The sequence below is a fragment of the Ailuropoda melanoleuca genome, chromosome 16, assembly GCF_002007445.2.
Source record: "Ailuropoda melanoleuca isolate Jingjing chromosome 16, ASM200744v2, whole genome shotgun sequence".
Lineage (NCBI taxonomy): Eukaryota > Metazoa > Chordata > Mammalia > Carnivora > Ursidae > Ailuropoda > Ailuropoda melanoleuca.
In genome coordinates this window covers 19,477,359-19,493,961 of record NC_048233.1, presented here as the reverse complement: position 1 = coordinate 19,493,961, position 16,603 = coordinate 19,477,359, and the positions used below count along the sequence as shown (strand labels likewise).

Genomic DNA, 16,603 nt, shown 5'->3' with positions numbered 1-16,603 from the left:
CAGCTCCACCAGGATCCCCACACTCTCCTCGTGCCATCCAGGACCTGCTCCATACCCACAACCTTGGAAAGCTCGTTTAATTTTAAATTCATGTCTTGCTGCCAAAATGTCTCCAGCAAAGCCCCATTAAGCCCTCAGTCCATCTCCTCTCCCATGCAGGGCCCCACTATCTTCCATTGCCACATCCAGCTTTCCTTCAGGATTCCAGCTAAACCACCTCCTTCCTACTGTCACATCCTTCCCAGGCCCCTGCCTCCTGAGGGCCCTGCCTCTCTGAGAACCTTAACTCTCCGAGGGAGGGACCTGCTAAGCTCCACTCCATGTCCTGACTCTGCTTTGCCAAACTCCTTCCTGGTCCCTGAGCTTTGCTTGCACTTTCTTCCTAAGTGTTTCTCCTCTGAGTCAGAGAAAGCCCACAGGTAAGTGATTTCTCCTGTTTGTAGAATTGGCAGGAAAACTGAGATAGAGCCAGAGAGGAAGAAGGCTGGGTTTGGAAGGCAAGATATATGAGGTGCCTAGAATGATCACTTTAGGAGACAGAAAGTAGAATGGTGGTTGACAGGGGCTGCTGGGAGGGAAGAATGGGGAGTTACTGTTTAATGGGTACAGAGTTTCAGCTGAGGAAGAATCACAAGTTCTGGAGACAGATGGTGGTGAGGGTTGCACAACAGTGTGAAGGTGAAGCTGTCTTGAACCACCCATTGTAAAATCACGACACCCACTCTGAGCACATCTTAACCTTTTCTTACGCTCCTTTTCTCCGCAGTGCTGATTACAAATCCGACACAACATATATTCCTTATGTGTTTATTCTTTGCTTCCTACTGCAGAAATGTTAGCAACTTGAGTGGAATGGTGTTTGTGTTTTTCTTTGTTTTATCCACAGTGCTGAATAAATGGGGTCATTGTATTTGTTGAATGAATAAATAAAGGACCATGATTAGACACAGACTTCTAGAGAAGGCACAAACAGAGAAAATGGGCAGATTCCTTTTTTCATTTAGTTTTGTTAACTAATTTCTTCTGCTCTTGGGTATGAGACTCAGCTCCAGTGTTAATAGTGGCTTTTGCTCTGTTTACTTTTGGTATGTATTCTGACCTGTTTCCACTCTAGAAGTGTTGGTTACACATGCACCACACCTACGACTATTTCAAGCTCTCACCCTGAACTCTTCTATTCCTGACTGCCCCCTACCTGAGTTGCAGGGCTGCTTGAGTGAGGAATTGAGAAACTCTGGGGAAGCTCAAGTATCCAAAAATTGTTTTACTTGTTTAAGCCACTGGTTTGATTGGCTCTGGAGTTTTCATTGTCTTGAAATTTTAAGGAGGAAGGGAGTTTTATACATTTTGGGATCAGGAAGAGCAGTGCTTGGATACAAAGGGATTGATGTAATTTCTGGAGACTTTGTATTTAAAGACAGGACGGTGATGGGTAGTAAGGAGGGCATGTATTTCATGGTGCACTGGGTGTTATATGCAAGTAATGAATCATGAAACTTGACATCAAAAACTAGGGATGTACTGTATGGTGACTAACATAAAGTAATAAAAAATTATTATAAAAAATAAAGTCCATATTTCTGAAACTTTGAACTTGAAAATAATGATTGAACAGCTTCATTAGCCTTCCTCTCAAGTCATTATCAAACTTCGAGCAAAGCAACTGGTGTCCACACTAACCTTGAAGCTGTTTAGGTTAGGAGGAGCCACAAGGCCAATTTCCTGATTGGCAGGAGTGTTAACCCCCAACCGCAGGAACCAGTGGAACTTACTGACGTGAACAAATGTTTTGGCAGGAAAAGTCCAGAGTGAGGGCAGTACCCTTCTCAGAGACAGAGGAGTGAACACAGTGACCTCCAGGACAAAGGAGAGTGGCAGGGGTCTTCTCTGGGAAAGCAAGACAGCCTTCAATGTAGTGGGTGGATTGTTGGATTTGACAAGAGTTCCTTTTGACTGCTTGGGATGGAACTTTTGTTCTGGAGTTTGGAAGGAGCTCAGAGAATGAGAAAAACACAGGGAGGAGGGAGGGAAGTGGGAGCCTGGGGTATCAGGGATTCATACAAGCTGCCGTCATGTTCCCTGTCCCCTCTCTGCATTTCTTGAAAACCTCCTCTGCGCCAAGCACCACCTTTGAAAGAGACTGTTTCCTAACTATACTGAGAATCACAGACCCAGGGTCTTCATGAGGAAATGCCCTCAGGAAAAGCTCTTGAAACATATGATTGAGCATGTTCTAGTCTCCTGTTTCTACCTCTATTTGGCCCTTTGTCTTAAAAAAAAGCCCTACTTCTAGGAATGTCAAAATGTAGTAGTCAATCAATACATCTCTATATTCATTTTTTTTTCTGTCCTAAATGCCTCTTATGGTTGCTTGGTACAATTATGAGCAGACCCTTGTCCTGTGTAGTGAGGTTTGGAGATGGGAGTGACGAATCCAGAATGAGGAGGCATATAGATCCTGGACCAGTCCTCTGGAAGCTTTTAGACTGTGAAGGAATTTAAGTGACACACCCAGGACACCAGCAGACAGGGAAAATTAGTTTCAGCTGACCATTGGAATGGGCTGGTGGGAAGGGGAGGAAAGTTGGAGATGGGGATCAGTCAGGATGGCTTAGGAAAGGCTACTTTGGCGTGGAGGGAAGGTTGTAGAATAGGGCCAAGAGAGGCTGCAGGGTCAAGTCTGGACAGAAAGAGTGAGGAGGGCATCCCTGCCATGGCAGGTACTTACCCAGGCCACAGGCTCATCCCAGGAAGGGTAAGTCAGGATGTGAGGAGCTGAGTTAGGAAGGAGATGATGTGTCTGAAGGTAGGGGGAGAATTAGGGTGGGACTCTGTCAGCTGGGTCAGAGAGTTTAGACTAATATAAACCATTGAAATAATCAAAGTTATAGCATGGAGAAGGGCATTTCTGAACATGACGTTTGACGATGTTTCTCTGTGTTGTTATAAACTGGGTTTGTTGTAGGCTCTCTGAGGATTCCTAATCATCAGTTTGTTTTCTAATATGTAAGTTTGTTTTTTCATTTTTTGTTCTGCCTGCTTCTGTTGGCATCATAAAATATGATTATTTAGTTCCTAGATGTTTTGTTCTTTGGGTTGCTTCTCTGGTATCTTCATGCTTTGTCTGTAGGCCCACTTTCCCTCATCTTCAGGAAAAGTGGGAAGAGTGCAAGGACCACCCTGCACAACACAGATGAGGGAAACAGAAATTATCAAGCATTACCCTTCTCCGATCCTCCATTCAGATGGTCCTCCTCTGGGATTCCTGCTCAGGGGTCCATGGATGGACTTCAGAAGGGTGCATGAAAATTTTTTTTTTGAGGTGACCAACCTCAGAGGGGTCTGTGATTTGACAAATGTGAAGAACCACTGTTGTGTCTTTGTTGGGAGGTAGGTGGCTGGGGACAGTACCTTAGAGAGAGAAACATGGTACAAGCATCCTTAGTGCCAACTGCAGGAGTGTCCAAGGACTGTTGAAGGAGCTGAAGGAGAAAGAGGAATTGGGAAAAGGGAAATGGGTTCAGAGGGAACTAGTAGGACAGGTGCCCATCTTCCCTCTTCTTCACCCTCTTTCTAGCAGGTGTTCCTTCTCTGTATTCTCCACATCCTGACCATTACAGGATTCCGGCTCCCCTTCAGGTTAAACCTACTGAATGCCTGCCATTTATCAGGCTCTGTACCAGGGGCTCTCACAACATTACCTCCTGCAATTTCTGTGTTGAAGGTGCAGTGCACAGAGTGGAGTCAGTCCCTCCCTTAGTCATGGCTTGTTCACACTATCGCTTCCTGTCAGGCCCCTTTTCAAAGCGTTTTATTCTCCCAGTTCATCCTTATCTCTATTCTCATTTCTCTTCCTCACTGGAGGCACTTGTGTTAGTGTACTTGACAAATGCTCTTCCAGTCCATGCTCTGTATGTGTATTTAGATATATTCATCCATTCCACAAATACAGTGCTGACTATGTGTCAGCCACAGTTGTAGGTGTGGGGAATACAGCCAGGAGCCAAACACCAAAAAAAAAAAATATCCTGCTTTCAAGGAGCTTCCATTCTTTTGGCTTAAGACAAATCATGACCAAATAAGTAACACATATAGTATGTTAAATAATGGTAAGTGCTATGAAAATAAAATAGGGCAGGAGGATAAGGTACATTATGGGTGCTTAGGAGTGGACTCTGGTTTTTTACAGGGGGAAATCAGGAAGACTGTGCTACAAATGTGCTATTTCACCAAATAAAGTGAAGGAAGCAACCATGTGGATATCTGGACTAGAAGTAGTGCAGTTATACAAGACAATAGGTACAAAGGCCCTGAGGCAGGGTCTTCCCTGCTCTTTTAGGAGGCCTGAGTGGTTAGGAGGCCAATGGCTAGAGAAAAATGAGTGGGAAGAGAAATAGAAGGCTGAGTGGTAGCTGGGTCAATGACAAATACTGTAGGATTTTGTAGGTTTGTAAATGCAGATTTTGGCTTCTATTCTGAATAAAAAGTGAGACAAGGAAGGTTTTGAGCAGAGGAACAATGTGACATTTTTACAAAGTATATGCATATCCTTGACAAATACACAATATTTTTGGGCTGTTTTTTAAATGTACATAAATGGCATTGGGCAATACACATCATCCTGCTTTTAATTTTCTTGCTTAACATTGTTCCAATCCAATTGCTGTCTGTGAATCTGGTTTATTGTCTCTGAGCGCTGTGTCATATTTCATTGTGCACAGGGCATATTTTGCTTACATATTCCTCTAGTAACAGGCGCTGGCACAGCTCCCACTTCTGCCACCACAAACAGTCCTGTGATGAACGTGCTCATGTGGGCTCCTTATGGACTAAGGAGAGAGTTTCCTGGGGGTGTGCACCTTGGAGGGACAGGGATTGCGGATTGGGAGGGTGTGTGCGTTCTTAAACCGGTGCCTCAGGATGGTGGCCCCAGTGACACTCCTACCAGCAGTGTGTGATGGTTTGTATCTCCTCACTGAATTCTCATGCTGATCCAGTGATGGAGGTCAGGTGAGGTCCCTTGTGGACAAGGAGACTGAGGCTTAGAGAGAGTGAGAGAATTGATTGAGTTCATGTAGTCCTATGGAAGGGCCAGCGCTCACATCCAGCATTTCTGCCATAATGGTCATTTTTCCGAACACTAAAGTACCCAACACTTCCCTTTCCAGAAATAAGATGAGGCATCTGCAGGCAAAGATATTAATATTATAAAAAGATTATTATTATTATTATTATTAATTATTCCTGCATTTTTCATGCCTGGTCTAACTCAGTCAGCCTAGGACCACCGCGTCTTTAGCACCAGCATGGATGAGGGTGTCTAATTAGAGTCCTTAGGGTTTCAAGGCAAATTATATGGAATAAAACTGTTTTCATTGTCTCATGAGGGCTAACAAAGAGGCTCAAGGTTTAGGGGATGATTTTGAGGCTAGCTATTTATAAAGACTATTTGATTTTCAAATTTTGGGACTTCGGATCAGATTTAAATATTAAGTGGTAGGTAGATTATATTAAGTATAAGGGGGCAATAGAGGCAAGGGAAGAGGGTGAGTGTCAGATTTCACAGCTGGAGCAGGAACTAGGCTGGGGATGAGGCTGGAGGAATAAGCACAGGTCAGACTATGAAGAAAGGAAGGATTGAGAAGAAAGGGCAGTGTGGAACCACGGAAGGGTTTGAAGCCTGTTGTGGGTCGGGGACAGCTCAAATAGTGTAGAAAGATTCCATAAGTTAAGAATTGACCCTCCTTATCTATCTCATGTGCTCGTTGATAAATCATAACATTGGAACTGGTGGGTGGCAAATAAGGAATCTAGATGGATTTGTAGACAGAAGTTCAGGCCATAACCCAAGAGGTCCTTTTGATAATCCATAGAGAAGACTTTGCAATTTTGACGAGACCTTTCTGTCCTTAGTAACCTCTGACAAAGTTTCCTATAATTCTCTCAAAACCAAAAACTGAGTAGGGAGGAGAGTGGGGGCTGCATGACTTTGTTCTCTGATCTCCATTACTCATTTCTGGGCATTGCTGTGAATTGTTCATCCAAGGCCTTGCTCCCCTTGAGGAGGGGCCATTTGAATAGCAGCTGGGGAAGAGGGGGAAGGAGGAAACACATGTGGAGTTTGTTCATTAAGAAAACATATTTTTGATATATTCAGACAATGGTTTGTGGGTGTCAAAAAACTTGTGAAAAATTCATAGGAAGTTACAAGAGAGTGTTTTACTACAAGCTCACAGAGCAGGGCAGAATCTCCAGGCCCCTGGCAGCTGACATCACTGATGGCACAGGGTGTGCGTAGAGCACAGTGTGGCCAGTGAGGAGACTGTCTGCAGAAGTGAGCTCACCTTCTCTCCTGGAACCCAGAGAGGGAGGAGACCGAAGGAACTGTTTTGTTCATGAGCTACTGAACTAGGTGACTTTCTTCTTTTCCCCTATCCATCACACTCTCATAACTGTGGACATAAAGATGTAGTGAATTTTTCCTGATTGCTTTGGGTGAGGTGTATTGAATGTCAGAATTTACAAAACCACCTTCCTTGCTCCTCTCCCTTCTCAGTGATGGACCCTGGGTTTCCTGCCTTCCCAATTTTTCCAGTGTTTCTTTCCCAGGACAGCCTGGTCCTCTCCTTCTTGCAGGTGGTTATGAGGGTGCTGCCCCTTTCTCCCTCCTCCTCTCTATTCACAGCACCCCTGTCCACCTAGGTGCAGAAAGGGAAGGGGTGGACTGTACATTCTTGACTATCAGTACAGATAAATGGATGATGCAGAATGAGGAGAAAGGGGGCCAAAGTGCCATCTGACCTTGGCTAGCTGATGTTGGGGCCAAGGGTTTTAAGACTGGAGGAACAATATTTGTATTTTTTTTTAAAGATTTTATTTATTTATTCGACAGAGATAGAGACAGCCAGCGAGAGAGGGAACACAAGCAGGGGGAGTGGGAGAGGAAGAAGCAGGCTCACAGCAGAGGAGCCTGATGTGGGGCTCGATCCCGGAACGCCGGGATCACGCCCTGAGCCGAAGGCAGACGCTTAACCGCTGTGCCACCCAGGCGCCCCACAATATTTGTATTTTAAACTCAGATGATATTTAGAAAATGGGTCTGTAATTACAATGAGGCCTGCTAATCTGTGAGTTAATGTGTCATAATTCACGTTCAAGCCCTGCACACACATCCCATGTGAAAATTCTTGCACAGTACATTCATGCCGTGTTATGCCTTACAGCTTGATTAGTACATGACACTGCATGAGTTAGATGAACTCAAATGGGATTATGTCATGTGGTGTGTAAAAAGGAGAATGTTGGGAGGTATTTGGTACTTTTTCTGGGGAGGGGGAAGCAGGGTTGAGTTTTCTATGATGTCTTTTGGTGTCAGTTTCTGTGATAGCTGGGCTGTAGCAGATGACATGTGATTTCTGAGTTTTGGCTAGTGGATTAAATAATGGGTTCAGTAAATATTTATTGTTTACCATGTCTTAGGCATTATGGAGGGAGAGCACATACCAGAAGAAATATGAAGCAGCAGCTCTGAAGCCTGAGCAACCGACTGAAGCATCCCCAGTGCAACTTGGCTTAACTCAACCTCACTGAACCTGATCTGAGACTGTCTGCTCCCTGGGCTTGCTACAGCTCCCTGATTCTAGAATCCTCTTCAAATCTAGCTACAATGCTGTGTCAGGCACTTCGCAGATTTGGTAGAAAGCTGGTAAGCAGACGTCCACTGGAGCCACCTGTGGCTGAAACTGCCCCTGCCAGAAGCCTGAGCACTCTGGATTTAGTGGCCTTGGGTGTGGGCCGCACAGTGGGTATAGGTGTGTACATTCTGGCTGGTGAGATGGCTGGCAGTCAAGCAGGACCAGCCATTGTGATCTGCTTGTTGGTGGCAGGCCTAACTTCATTGTTGGCTGGGCTGTGCTATGCAGAGTTTGGTGCCCGGGTTCCCTATTCTGGCTCTTCATATCTCTACACCTATGTCACTATGGGTGAAATCTGGGCTTTCATCACTGGCTGGAACCTCATCCTCTCCAATGTTGCTTCTATAGCCATTAGGATCTGGGCCTGGACCTTAGCGTTGGACCACCTTTTTGGGAACAAGATTTTTCAGGCCTTCCAAGAGACCATTTCACCACATGTTCCCGGTGTCTTTGCAGAAATTCTAGGCTTCTTTGTTATGTTCCTTGTGTTATTGCTCTTGGAATTGCTGACTTGGAACATGAAGCAGCTTTCCCTGTTTACCAATGTGGTCACATCAGTGAACATTTTGGTTCTCAGTTTTGTCATCATGTCTGGCTTCATGAAGGGGGACTTGCACAATTGGAAGCTCACAGAAGAGGACTACGTACAGGCTGGACTCAATGACACGTCTGGCTTGGGCCCTCTGGGCTCTGGAGGATTCATGCCTTTTGGCTTCCAGGGGCTTCTCCGAGGATCAGCTACCTGTTTCTATGCATTTGTAAGTTTCAGCATTATTATTACCAAAGTTGAAGAAGCCCAAAACCCTGAGCGTTCCATCCCCATGGGCATCGTGATTTCACTTCTCATCAGCTCTTTGGTGTATTTTGGTGTCTTTTCGGCACTTACACTTATGGTGCCTTACTACCAGCTTCGACCAGGGAGCACCTTGCCTGAGGCATTTCTCCATATTGGCTGGGCCCCTGCCTACTACGCTGTAGCTTTTGGATTTTTCTGTAGTGTTTCTGCAAGGTTCTCAGTCTTTATGTTCCCCATACATCGGGTGATATGTATGATGGCACAGGATGGCCTGCTGTTCCCTGTCCTTGCCAGGATCCAAACCAGGATACACGCCCGCATCGTGTCCACTGTAAGCTTTGGCATTATTGCAGCAATCATGACATTCTTCTTTGGATTCACTGATCTCTTGGACCTCATTTCATTTGGGGGGCTGCTAGTTTTCTCCCTACTGGCTTTTAGTGTTCTCATCCTCAGGTATGAGCCTGAGATGCAGAATGGGGGAAATGAAGCACAGGTGCAGGAGGAGAACGGGGGAAATGAAGTGCAGATGCAGGAGGAGAATGGACCTGCAGCAGAGAAGCTGACTCTACAGGGACTGTTTTTTCCAGGCAGCCCCACCCCCACTCCACTCTCTGGCCGGGTTGTCTATGTTTGCTCCTCACTGCTTGCTCTGCTGCTGACTCTCCTCTGCCTGGTGCTGGCCCACTGGCCAGGTCTGCTTTCTGGAGACCCAGGTCCCATCACAGTAGTCGTGCTGCTCCTGACGCTCATCACTGGGATCACTGTGGTCATCTGGAGACAGCCACAGAGCTCCACTCCCCTTCCCTTTAAGGTCCCTGCTCTGCCTCTCCTCCCACTCCTGAGCATCTTTGTGAATGTTTGCCTTTTGATGCAGATGACAGCTGCCACCTGGGCCCGGTTTGGTGTCTGGATGCTGATTGGGTTTGTTATCTACTTCGCCTCTGGGATTCATCACAGCCTTAAGGGCCCAAACAGTAGATCTTGAACTCAGCAGTGCCAGTACGTATTTAGCTTGATAACATCACACCTGAATGCCCTCTCTTTGCCTGCGCAATAATGGGGAGTACTCTTGAGCACATGGAATATCGGACTCCCATGGGATATATGTGAGGGAACACTAATAAACCTCTGTAGTTATTGTGGAGTGAAGAATGTGTCTTTGCTTTCTTTCTTTTTTTTTTTTAACTTGTCTGCTTTTCAGTTGTATCTATAGCTGCATATTGGCTTTCAAAAAGTTATTACTAAAAGAAACTAGTATTGTTTTTATTTTCTCAGGGTTAATATCCAGTGTTGGAATTACTGGATCATATGGTAGTTTTATTTTTAAATTTTGAGGAATTTCCTGGGGCATCTGGGTATCTGGGTTAAGTGCCTGTCTTTGCCTCAGATCATGATCTCATGATTGTGGGATAGAGCCCTGCATTGGGCTCTGCGCTCAGTGGAAGCCTGCTACTCTGTCTGCCCCTGCCCCCACTCATGATATCTCTCTCTCTCAAATAAATAAATAAAATCTTTAAAATAAATAAATAATTAAAATTTGAGGAACTTCCCAAGTGTTTTCCATAATGACAGCAACAATTTACATTCCCACCCACAGAGCATGAGGGTTCCTTTTCCTCCTTATCCTTGCCAGTCTTTGTTATTTCTTGTCTTTTTGTTTTTAGTTATTCTGACAGGTGTGATGTGATATCATATTGTAATTCTAATTTACATTTTCATGATGATTAGTTATGCTGAGCTTCTTTCCATGTGTATATTAGCCATCTGGTATGTCTTTGGAAAATTGTCTGTTTGGACCTCTGCCTGTATTTTTAATGGATTATTTGGGTTTTTGGGTATTGAGTTGTGTAAGGTCTTTATGTATTTTGGATATTTATCCCTTATTGGATATATCATTTGCAAATATCTTCTTGCATTCAATAGATTGCCTTTTTGTTTTGTCGATGGTTTCCTTTTCAGTGCAAATCTTTTCAGTTACATGAATTCAAAAAGATATATGCACCCCTCTGTTTATTGCAGCCTTATTTACAATAGCCAGGATATGAAAGCAACCCAGATATCCCAATAGATGAATGGATAAAGAAGATGAGGTACACACACAAACACATGTATCCACACACAATGTAATATTAATTAGTCATAAAAAATAATGAAATCTTGCCATTTTCAACAACATGGTTGGAGTTATAATGTTATGTGAAGTAAGTCAGTTGAGAAAGACAAATACCATATGATTCCACTCCTGTGTGGAACTTAAGAAGTAAAACAAACAAAGGACAAACAAAAATCCCAACCCAGACTTTATTTTTTAAAGATTTTATTTATTTATTCGACAGAGACAGAGACAGCCAGCGAGAGAGGGAACACAACCAGGGGGAGTGGGAGAGGAAGAAGCAGGTTCCCAGTGGAGGAGCCTGATGTGGGGCTCCATCCCATAACGCCGGGATCACGCCCTGAGCCGAAGGCAGACGCTTAACTGCTGTGCCACCCAGGCGCCCCTCAAACCAGACTTTTAAGTGCAAGGAACAAACTCGTGTTTGCCAAAGGTGAGGTGATTTGGGGGATAGGTGAAACAGATAAAGGGAATTAAGAGTAAATTTATCTTGATGAAGACTGAGAAATGTGTGGAATTGTTGAATCACATTGTACACCTGAGACTCATATGACAACACTGTATGTGAATTATACTGCAATAAAAAAAATAAAAGAAACTAGAATAACAAAACAAAAAGAGATAATATGGCCACTCCCCTTAAGGGGTTATATTCTAAAATAAGGGTTAAGCATTGCTATAATACTAGGTAGAATGTGTTGTCATAAGTAATATAAAAATAAAATGTCTTGGGAATTCAGAGTGAAGGATGATCATTTGTGGCTGGCAGAGTGGTGAGGATTGATTGGTGAAATCAGAGAACACTTCGTAAAGGAATGGCGTTTGAGTTGGCTCTTTCCAGGGAGAGATAAGATTTTCCACACATGGGCAGCAGGGAGAGATTGTAGGCAGTGAGAACACCAGGAGGAAAATCACAGGAGAAGGAAGCTGTGTTCAGAGCACAGTGAGCAGGCTGTGTAGCTTGAGCCGTGACTGTGTGAGGGGACAACAGAGCGTGCACAGGTGGACTGGAGCCAGAGGTTTCCTCTGAGCACAAAGCACTTTAGCTTTGAGCCCCAATGCTTGCTGGAAATCTCTGGGTTGGTACTTCTCTTAGTGATATCCACATTCTTGGACTTTAAAGTTTCTCTACTGTTGTCTGCTTTGGTCCACCTGATCAGAAACTGCACACCTGAGAGCCACGTGTCCTGTGTTCTCATCCTGTTTCCACCACTACTAGCAATTTGACCTTAAGCAAGCCACTCAGTTCCTTCCATGCTCTGCTTATTTATCTGTAACATGAAAGGACACAACTGATCATTTGTAAAGTTCTGGGTACATAAGAAATTCTAGGATTTCCTCTGGTTCTTCTGTCCTGTTATTCTCTCTCTCTCTCTCTTTTTTTTTAAGATTTTATTTATTTATTCGACAGAGATAGTGACAGCCAGTGAGAGAGGGAACACAAGCAAGGGGAGTGGGACAGGAAGAAGCAGGCTCATAGCAGAAGAGCCTGACGTGGGGCTCGATCCCATAATGCCGGGATCACGCCCTGAGCCAAAGGCAGACGCTTAACCGCTGTGCACCCAGGTGCCCCTGTCCTGTTATTCTCTTAAGTAGGTCTCTCTACTGCACATGATCTGAACCTTTATCCTGCCCACTTTTCACAGAACTCATTGTTGGAGCTGGAGATGTCCAATAAATAACATTCCATTTCCCCTCCTGTGTTGGAATCTATTGATAATCATGACATAGAGACAGATGATTAAACTGTCAGCTTTAGATCTGCAGCCTACTTGGCTCGCTAATCCTGCAGCACTACATTAGACAGACTTACTCTTCACCACCAGTAGTCCGGAGCACCCTTCACCTTCCACTATGGGAGAGAACCTGCTTTTACTAAATTTTCTTGTGGATGAGAGGTTGGAATACATGTGTTCTGTGGACATGTTGGTTTGGATAAAAAAAGGAAATGAACAAAAACTGGAAGGGGATGAACTGGGCATGCTCAGTGCTATCTCTTCAACTCATTAATCAAAGTCACAGTGAGAGAGGGGCTGGAGAGTGGCCAGGAATAGGACTTTGCTCAGTGGTGCTCAAACTTTGGTTGGTGTCACCTCTCCTGGAGGGCTTGTGAAAACACAGATTACTGGGCCCTGCTCCCAGCCTTTGGAATTCAGTAGGCATGGGTGGGGCCCAGAACTTGTACTTCTAACAAGTACCGAAGTGATGCTGATACTTAGTCTAGGGACCACACATAGAAAACCAGAGCTCCAGCTGAAGCCTGTCCACATGCAAAGACGAAGAGAGGGAAACAAAGTCTCCCTCTGAACATTTACCTTCATTTAATGAAATATTTAGATTAAAATACCATTGTTGGAAATCATAGTGAATCATTTCACAATGTAGATGTATATCATTTTTTAAAAAATTCAGTTGGTGGGTGGTCCAAGACAGCAGAGGAGCAGGAGACCTAAATTTCGTCTGGTCTCAGGAATTCAGCAATATAGCTATCAAACCATTTTGAACACCTACGAACTCAACTGGAGATCAAAGAAAAGAATAGCTTTTTTTCTATGAACAGAAAAGCGACCACTTTCTGCAAGGTAGGACATGAGGAGAAATGAATTTGAGGCAATATACGGGAAGATAGACTGGGGCAGGGGGGGCTCTGTCAGCCTGCTACCAGAAAGTGATAGAGCAGAGGAGCACAAAATTGGGACTTTTAAAAGTCTGCTCTAGTGAGGGATGTCACTCCAGTGACTAAGTGGGGGTGGGAACCTTGCTGGGACAGTGTGGTCTCAGGACCCTCAGGGTTACAGAAAGACTGAGGGTGCCTGAGTGTGGCAGAGCTCCCAGGTATCGGAGAGGGGAAGCTGGCTGCAAAGAGTGAGCCGAGGAGTGGGTCTCAGCTAGAGGTTGTCATAAACTGGGATCCGCAGAACAGTCGGGCTACAGCATTTCCAACAGGGGCCCAACAAGCAGCAGATCCTGAGCAAGATTCCACTCTGATGGAATAGACAGGACAGTCACCAGAACTCAGGCATATATATATATATATATATATATATATATATATAAATANNACACACACACACACACACACACACATACACACACCAGCACAGATAAGGAGGGTATCTTGTTCACTCCCCCAGAGCATCCAAAGGGCACCAGACATATAATTAATATTCAACAAATTCATGTTAAACTGAACTGAGCCGGGGCGCCTGGGTGGCACAGCGGTTAAGCGTCTGCCTTCGGCTCAGGTGTGATCCCGGCATTAATGGGATAAAGCCCCACATCAGGCTCCTTCGCTATGAGCCTTCTTCTTCCTCTCCCACTCCCCCTGCTTGTGTTCCCTCTCTTGCTGGCTGTCNTCACTATCTCTGTCGAATAAATAAATAAAATCTTTAAAAAAAATTGAACTGAGCCTTACATATATCTTTGGTACAGAAAATTCTCCATCCCTTCAGGCTAGCACTGTGCTACTACTTTAAAACTATTTCTGGGAAACGTCCTTAACAACCAGTATCTCTCCCCATCTAGAACTATATCTAGAACTGTAACTAGATCTCTACCGAGAATTCAGAAGTATATTCAGGCACTTGCTTTTGTCTTTGTGTGGCTATGCCTGAGTTCTGGTAACTGTCCTGTCTGTTGCATCAGAGTGGGATCTTTCTCAGGGCAAAGCAGTTTCTCCCCTTCCTCTACAGCCAGCAGTAAGAACAGTATTGTTCATTCTAAGAGCAACAGGGAAAATACAGGCCTGGGGGGGTGCTGGAGAGGGGGAATACCTGACATGACCTCCCCTAGTCCCACTACATCGTTTCCTATAGGCTGTGGGGAGGGGCTGGAAATAGTGAAATTGATAGAAGGCCCAACCTGCTCTGTCTCAAGGGAATCCCTGAAAATGAGTCTGGTTCCAGCGTGGGCACAACAGGCATCTTTCTTGATGCAGTCAAGAGTTTTATGCTTTGGTACAGGAGAGCTAGTGCTTTTCTGTCATATGTATGTATGGGCCTTGTGGTGGGAGGGAGGTATAGGAAACTACTTTCTTATTTGTGGAATTTCTCGTGTTCCCAACAGAAGCAGGTGACTCCGGGGAAGCCTGCTAGAGGCAGGATTATCCATATACTTACCTACTCCTTTAGATGGTTTTTTTGAGAGACTATTATAAAAGCTTCATGAGAGCATCTAAGATTCCTGGAGGAGAGACAACTGATACCCAAAATGGGGAGAAAACGGACTGAAATAGGAGGAATTATTAACTGGTTAGGGAATGAAGCATCATGACTTTGGAAGGGAAAGTCTGAGTAGAAACTGAGAGAGAAATTGGTCAAGAGACTCTTCTTGGAGGAGGATGCCTATGGAACAATTTGGGAAATAGAAGAGTGACAGGTGAGTTGGAAAACAATTGGGACAGTAATTCTAGTCTACAGGGACCTTTAAGAGTCATGAAAGAATGAGACTCTTGTGAGGGATGTGTTTTCACATTTGAAGGGAATTTATGAGCCAGGTTTGTATTGTGTATTGTGCCATGGAGTGAGATTCCTGAATCAGGAAGTGATGAGAAATGATTATTGCCATCTGGAGGACAGACAGACAGAGGATGTGGACACATAGACTTTTCATGGGAGACAGTTGGAGCACCTGCTACAGTCATGTAGACTCTGTTCTTCATAGTGTGGTCCATGGATCAGCAACAAGGTTGTCACCTGGGAGCTTGTTAGAAAAGCAGTTTCTCAGGCCCCAACCCAGACCTACTGAATCAGAATTTGCATTTTTAACAGGATCCCAAGTGATTTGTATGCTCTTTCAGGTTTGAGAAGTACTGGCCTTAGATGATGGATGACAGGTGTCTGGCCGCAAATGAGCACTATGGAAGGTCTGAAAATTTTGGGATTGGGAGCACAAGAGGAGGGGCCTATGCTGAGGCAATTGAATTTGGGGAAGAGGGAGAAGGCCTCCCGTGCCAGTCACTATGGCAGGGCTTAGCACTCTGCTCACTTTGGGAAAATGCCCACTGTTCCCACACTGGATTTGTCCTGGTCCTCAGGGGCTCCCATGGGGCAAGCCCTGCATAGGTCAGGTCTGCGGCCAATTGTGTTTCCTCTCCTTCATATGATGCCTGAATGGACTGAAAATGTCACATCAGTCATGCCTAGCCTCAGGGTTGTACTGTCCCTTAATCAGACGAGTGATAATGTGAAAATGACACTTATTGAGGAGACGTGGAGGTTGGGGGATGAAATAGGACTTCTTAATTGCCTGTCCTGGAAATGAGGACAATTTCATCTTCCAAAGCCTTAAGGAGAGAACAGGTGATGGCATGAGGGATTATATAATTATAGGGGCTAAATTATGCTTTTTAAGGGATCTTTTGACTAATTTTAATGGGTTAATAACAAAAATATGTGACATCTATACTTCCAGAGACCTGGAGTGATAGGCAAAAGAACGGTATTACTAAGTGGGCATTTTTGAATTTTCTTCATCCTTTGAAGGTTTGAGTACATCATCCCCAATCAGAATGAGTGATATAAAGAGGCCAATATTGAAGGAACACAGATTGAGATTGAACATAGGAAACACTGTCTGAGATTAGAGGGTGATGGGGCAGATGGGAAGATGCAGGCTCTCTGGCTGTGCTCACTTGGGTGTAGAATGCCTCAGATGGGCTCTTGCCCAGAAATGGGAATATACACAATGAAATCTCAAAATATTTGTTTTCTCAAGAATTCTCCAGTCAACTCCTGAAATGAAAGGCTGGGTGGATGTGTGGTTTATGTATGGCAGTGAGGTGTGGGGATGATGAATGACAGAAGAAAAATAACAACTTATTAGAGCACTGAAATGTGGTAAAATTTTAAAGCAGGGCTTGGATTTAGGAGATTAAGTTGCCTGCTATGGATCAAGTAAGTGTTTCAGGTTTTGTGTCCTTCTACTCTACATGCATTTATCTTGTCTCATTGATGAAATTTGAAAACCATGGAAGGGAGAAGAATATCTCTTTTATGT

At 44.4% G+C, this 16,603-nt stretch overlaps 1 protein-coding gene across 1 annotated transcript; it reads left to right on the top strand.

The window, feature by feature from the left end:
- The first annotated feature begins 258 nt into the window (after positions 1-258).
- On the top strand, positions 259-9,642 carry LOC100473749 (cationic amino acid transporter 3). The gene is made up of 2 exons (XM_002930638.4): positions 259-419; positions 7,480-9,642. The coding sequence occupies exon 2, from the start codon at positions 7,667-7,669 to the stop codon at positions 9,476-9,478; it is 1,812 nt and encodes a 603-aa protein (XP_002930684.2). The 5' UTR covers positions 259-419; positions 7,480-7,666; the 3' UTR covers positions 9,479-9,642.
- The last annotated feature ends 6,961 nt before the right edge of the window (positions 9,643-16,603 follow it).

Coding starts and splice junctions, on each gene's coding strand:
- LOC100473749 (XM_002930638.4), top strand. CDS start 7,667: ATGCTGTGTCAGGCACTTCGCAGATTTGGTAGAAAGCTGGTAAGCAGA.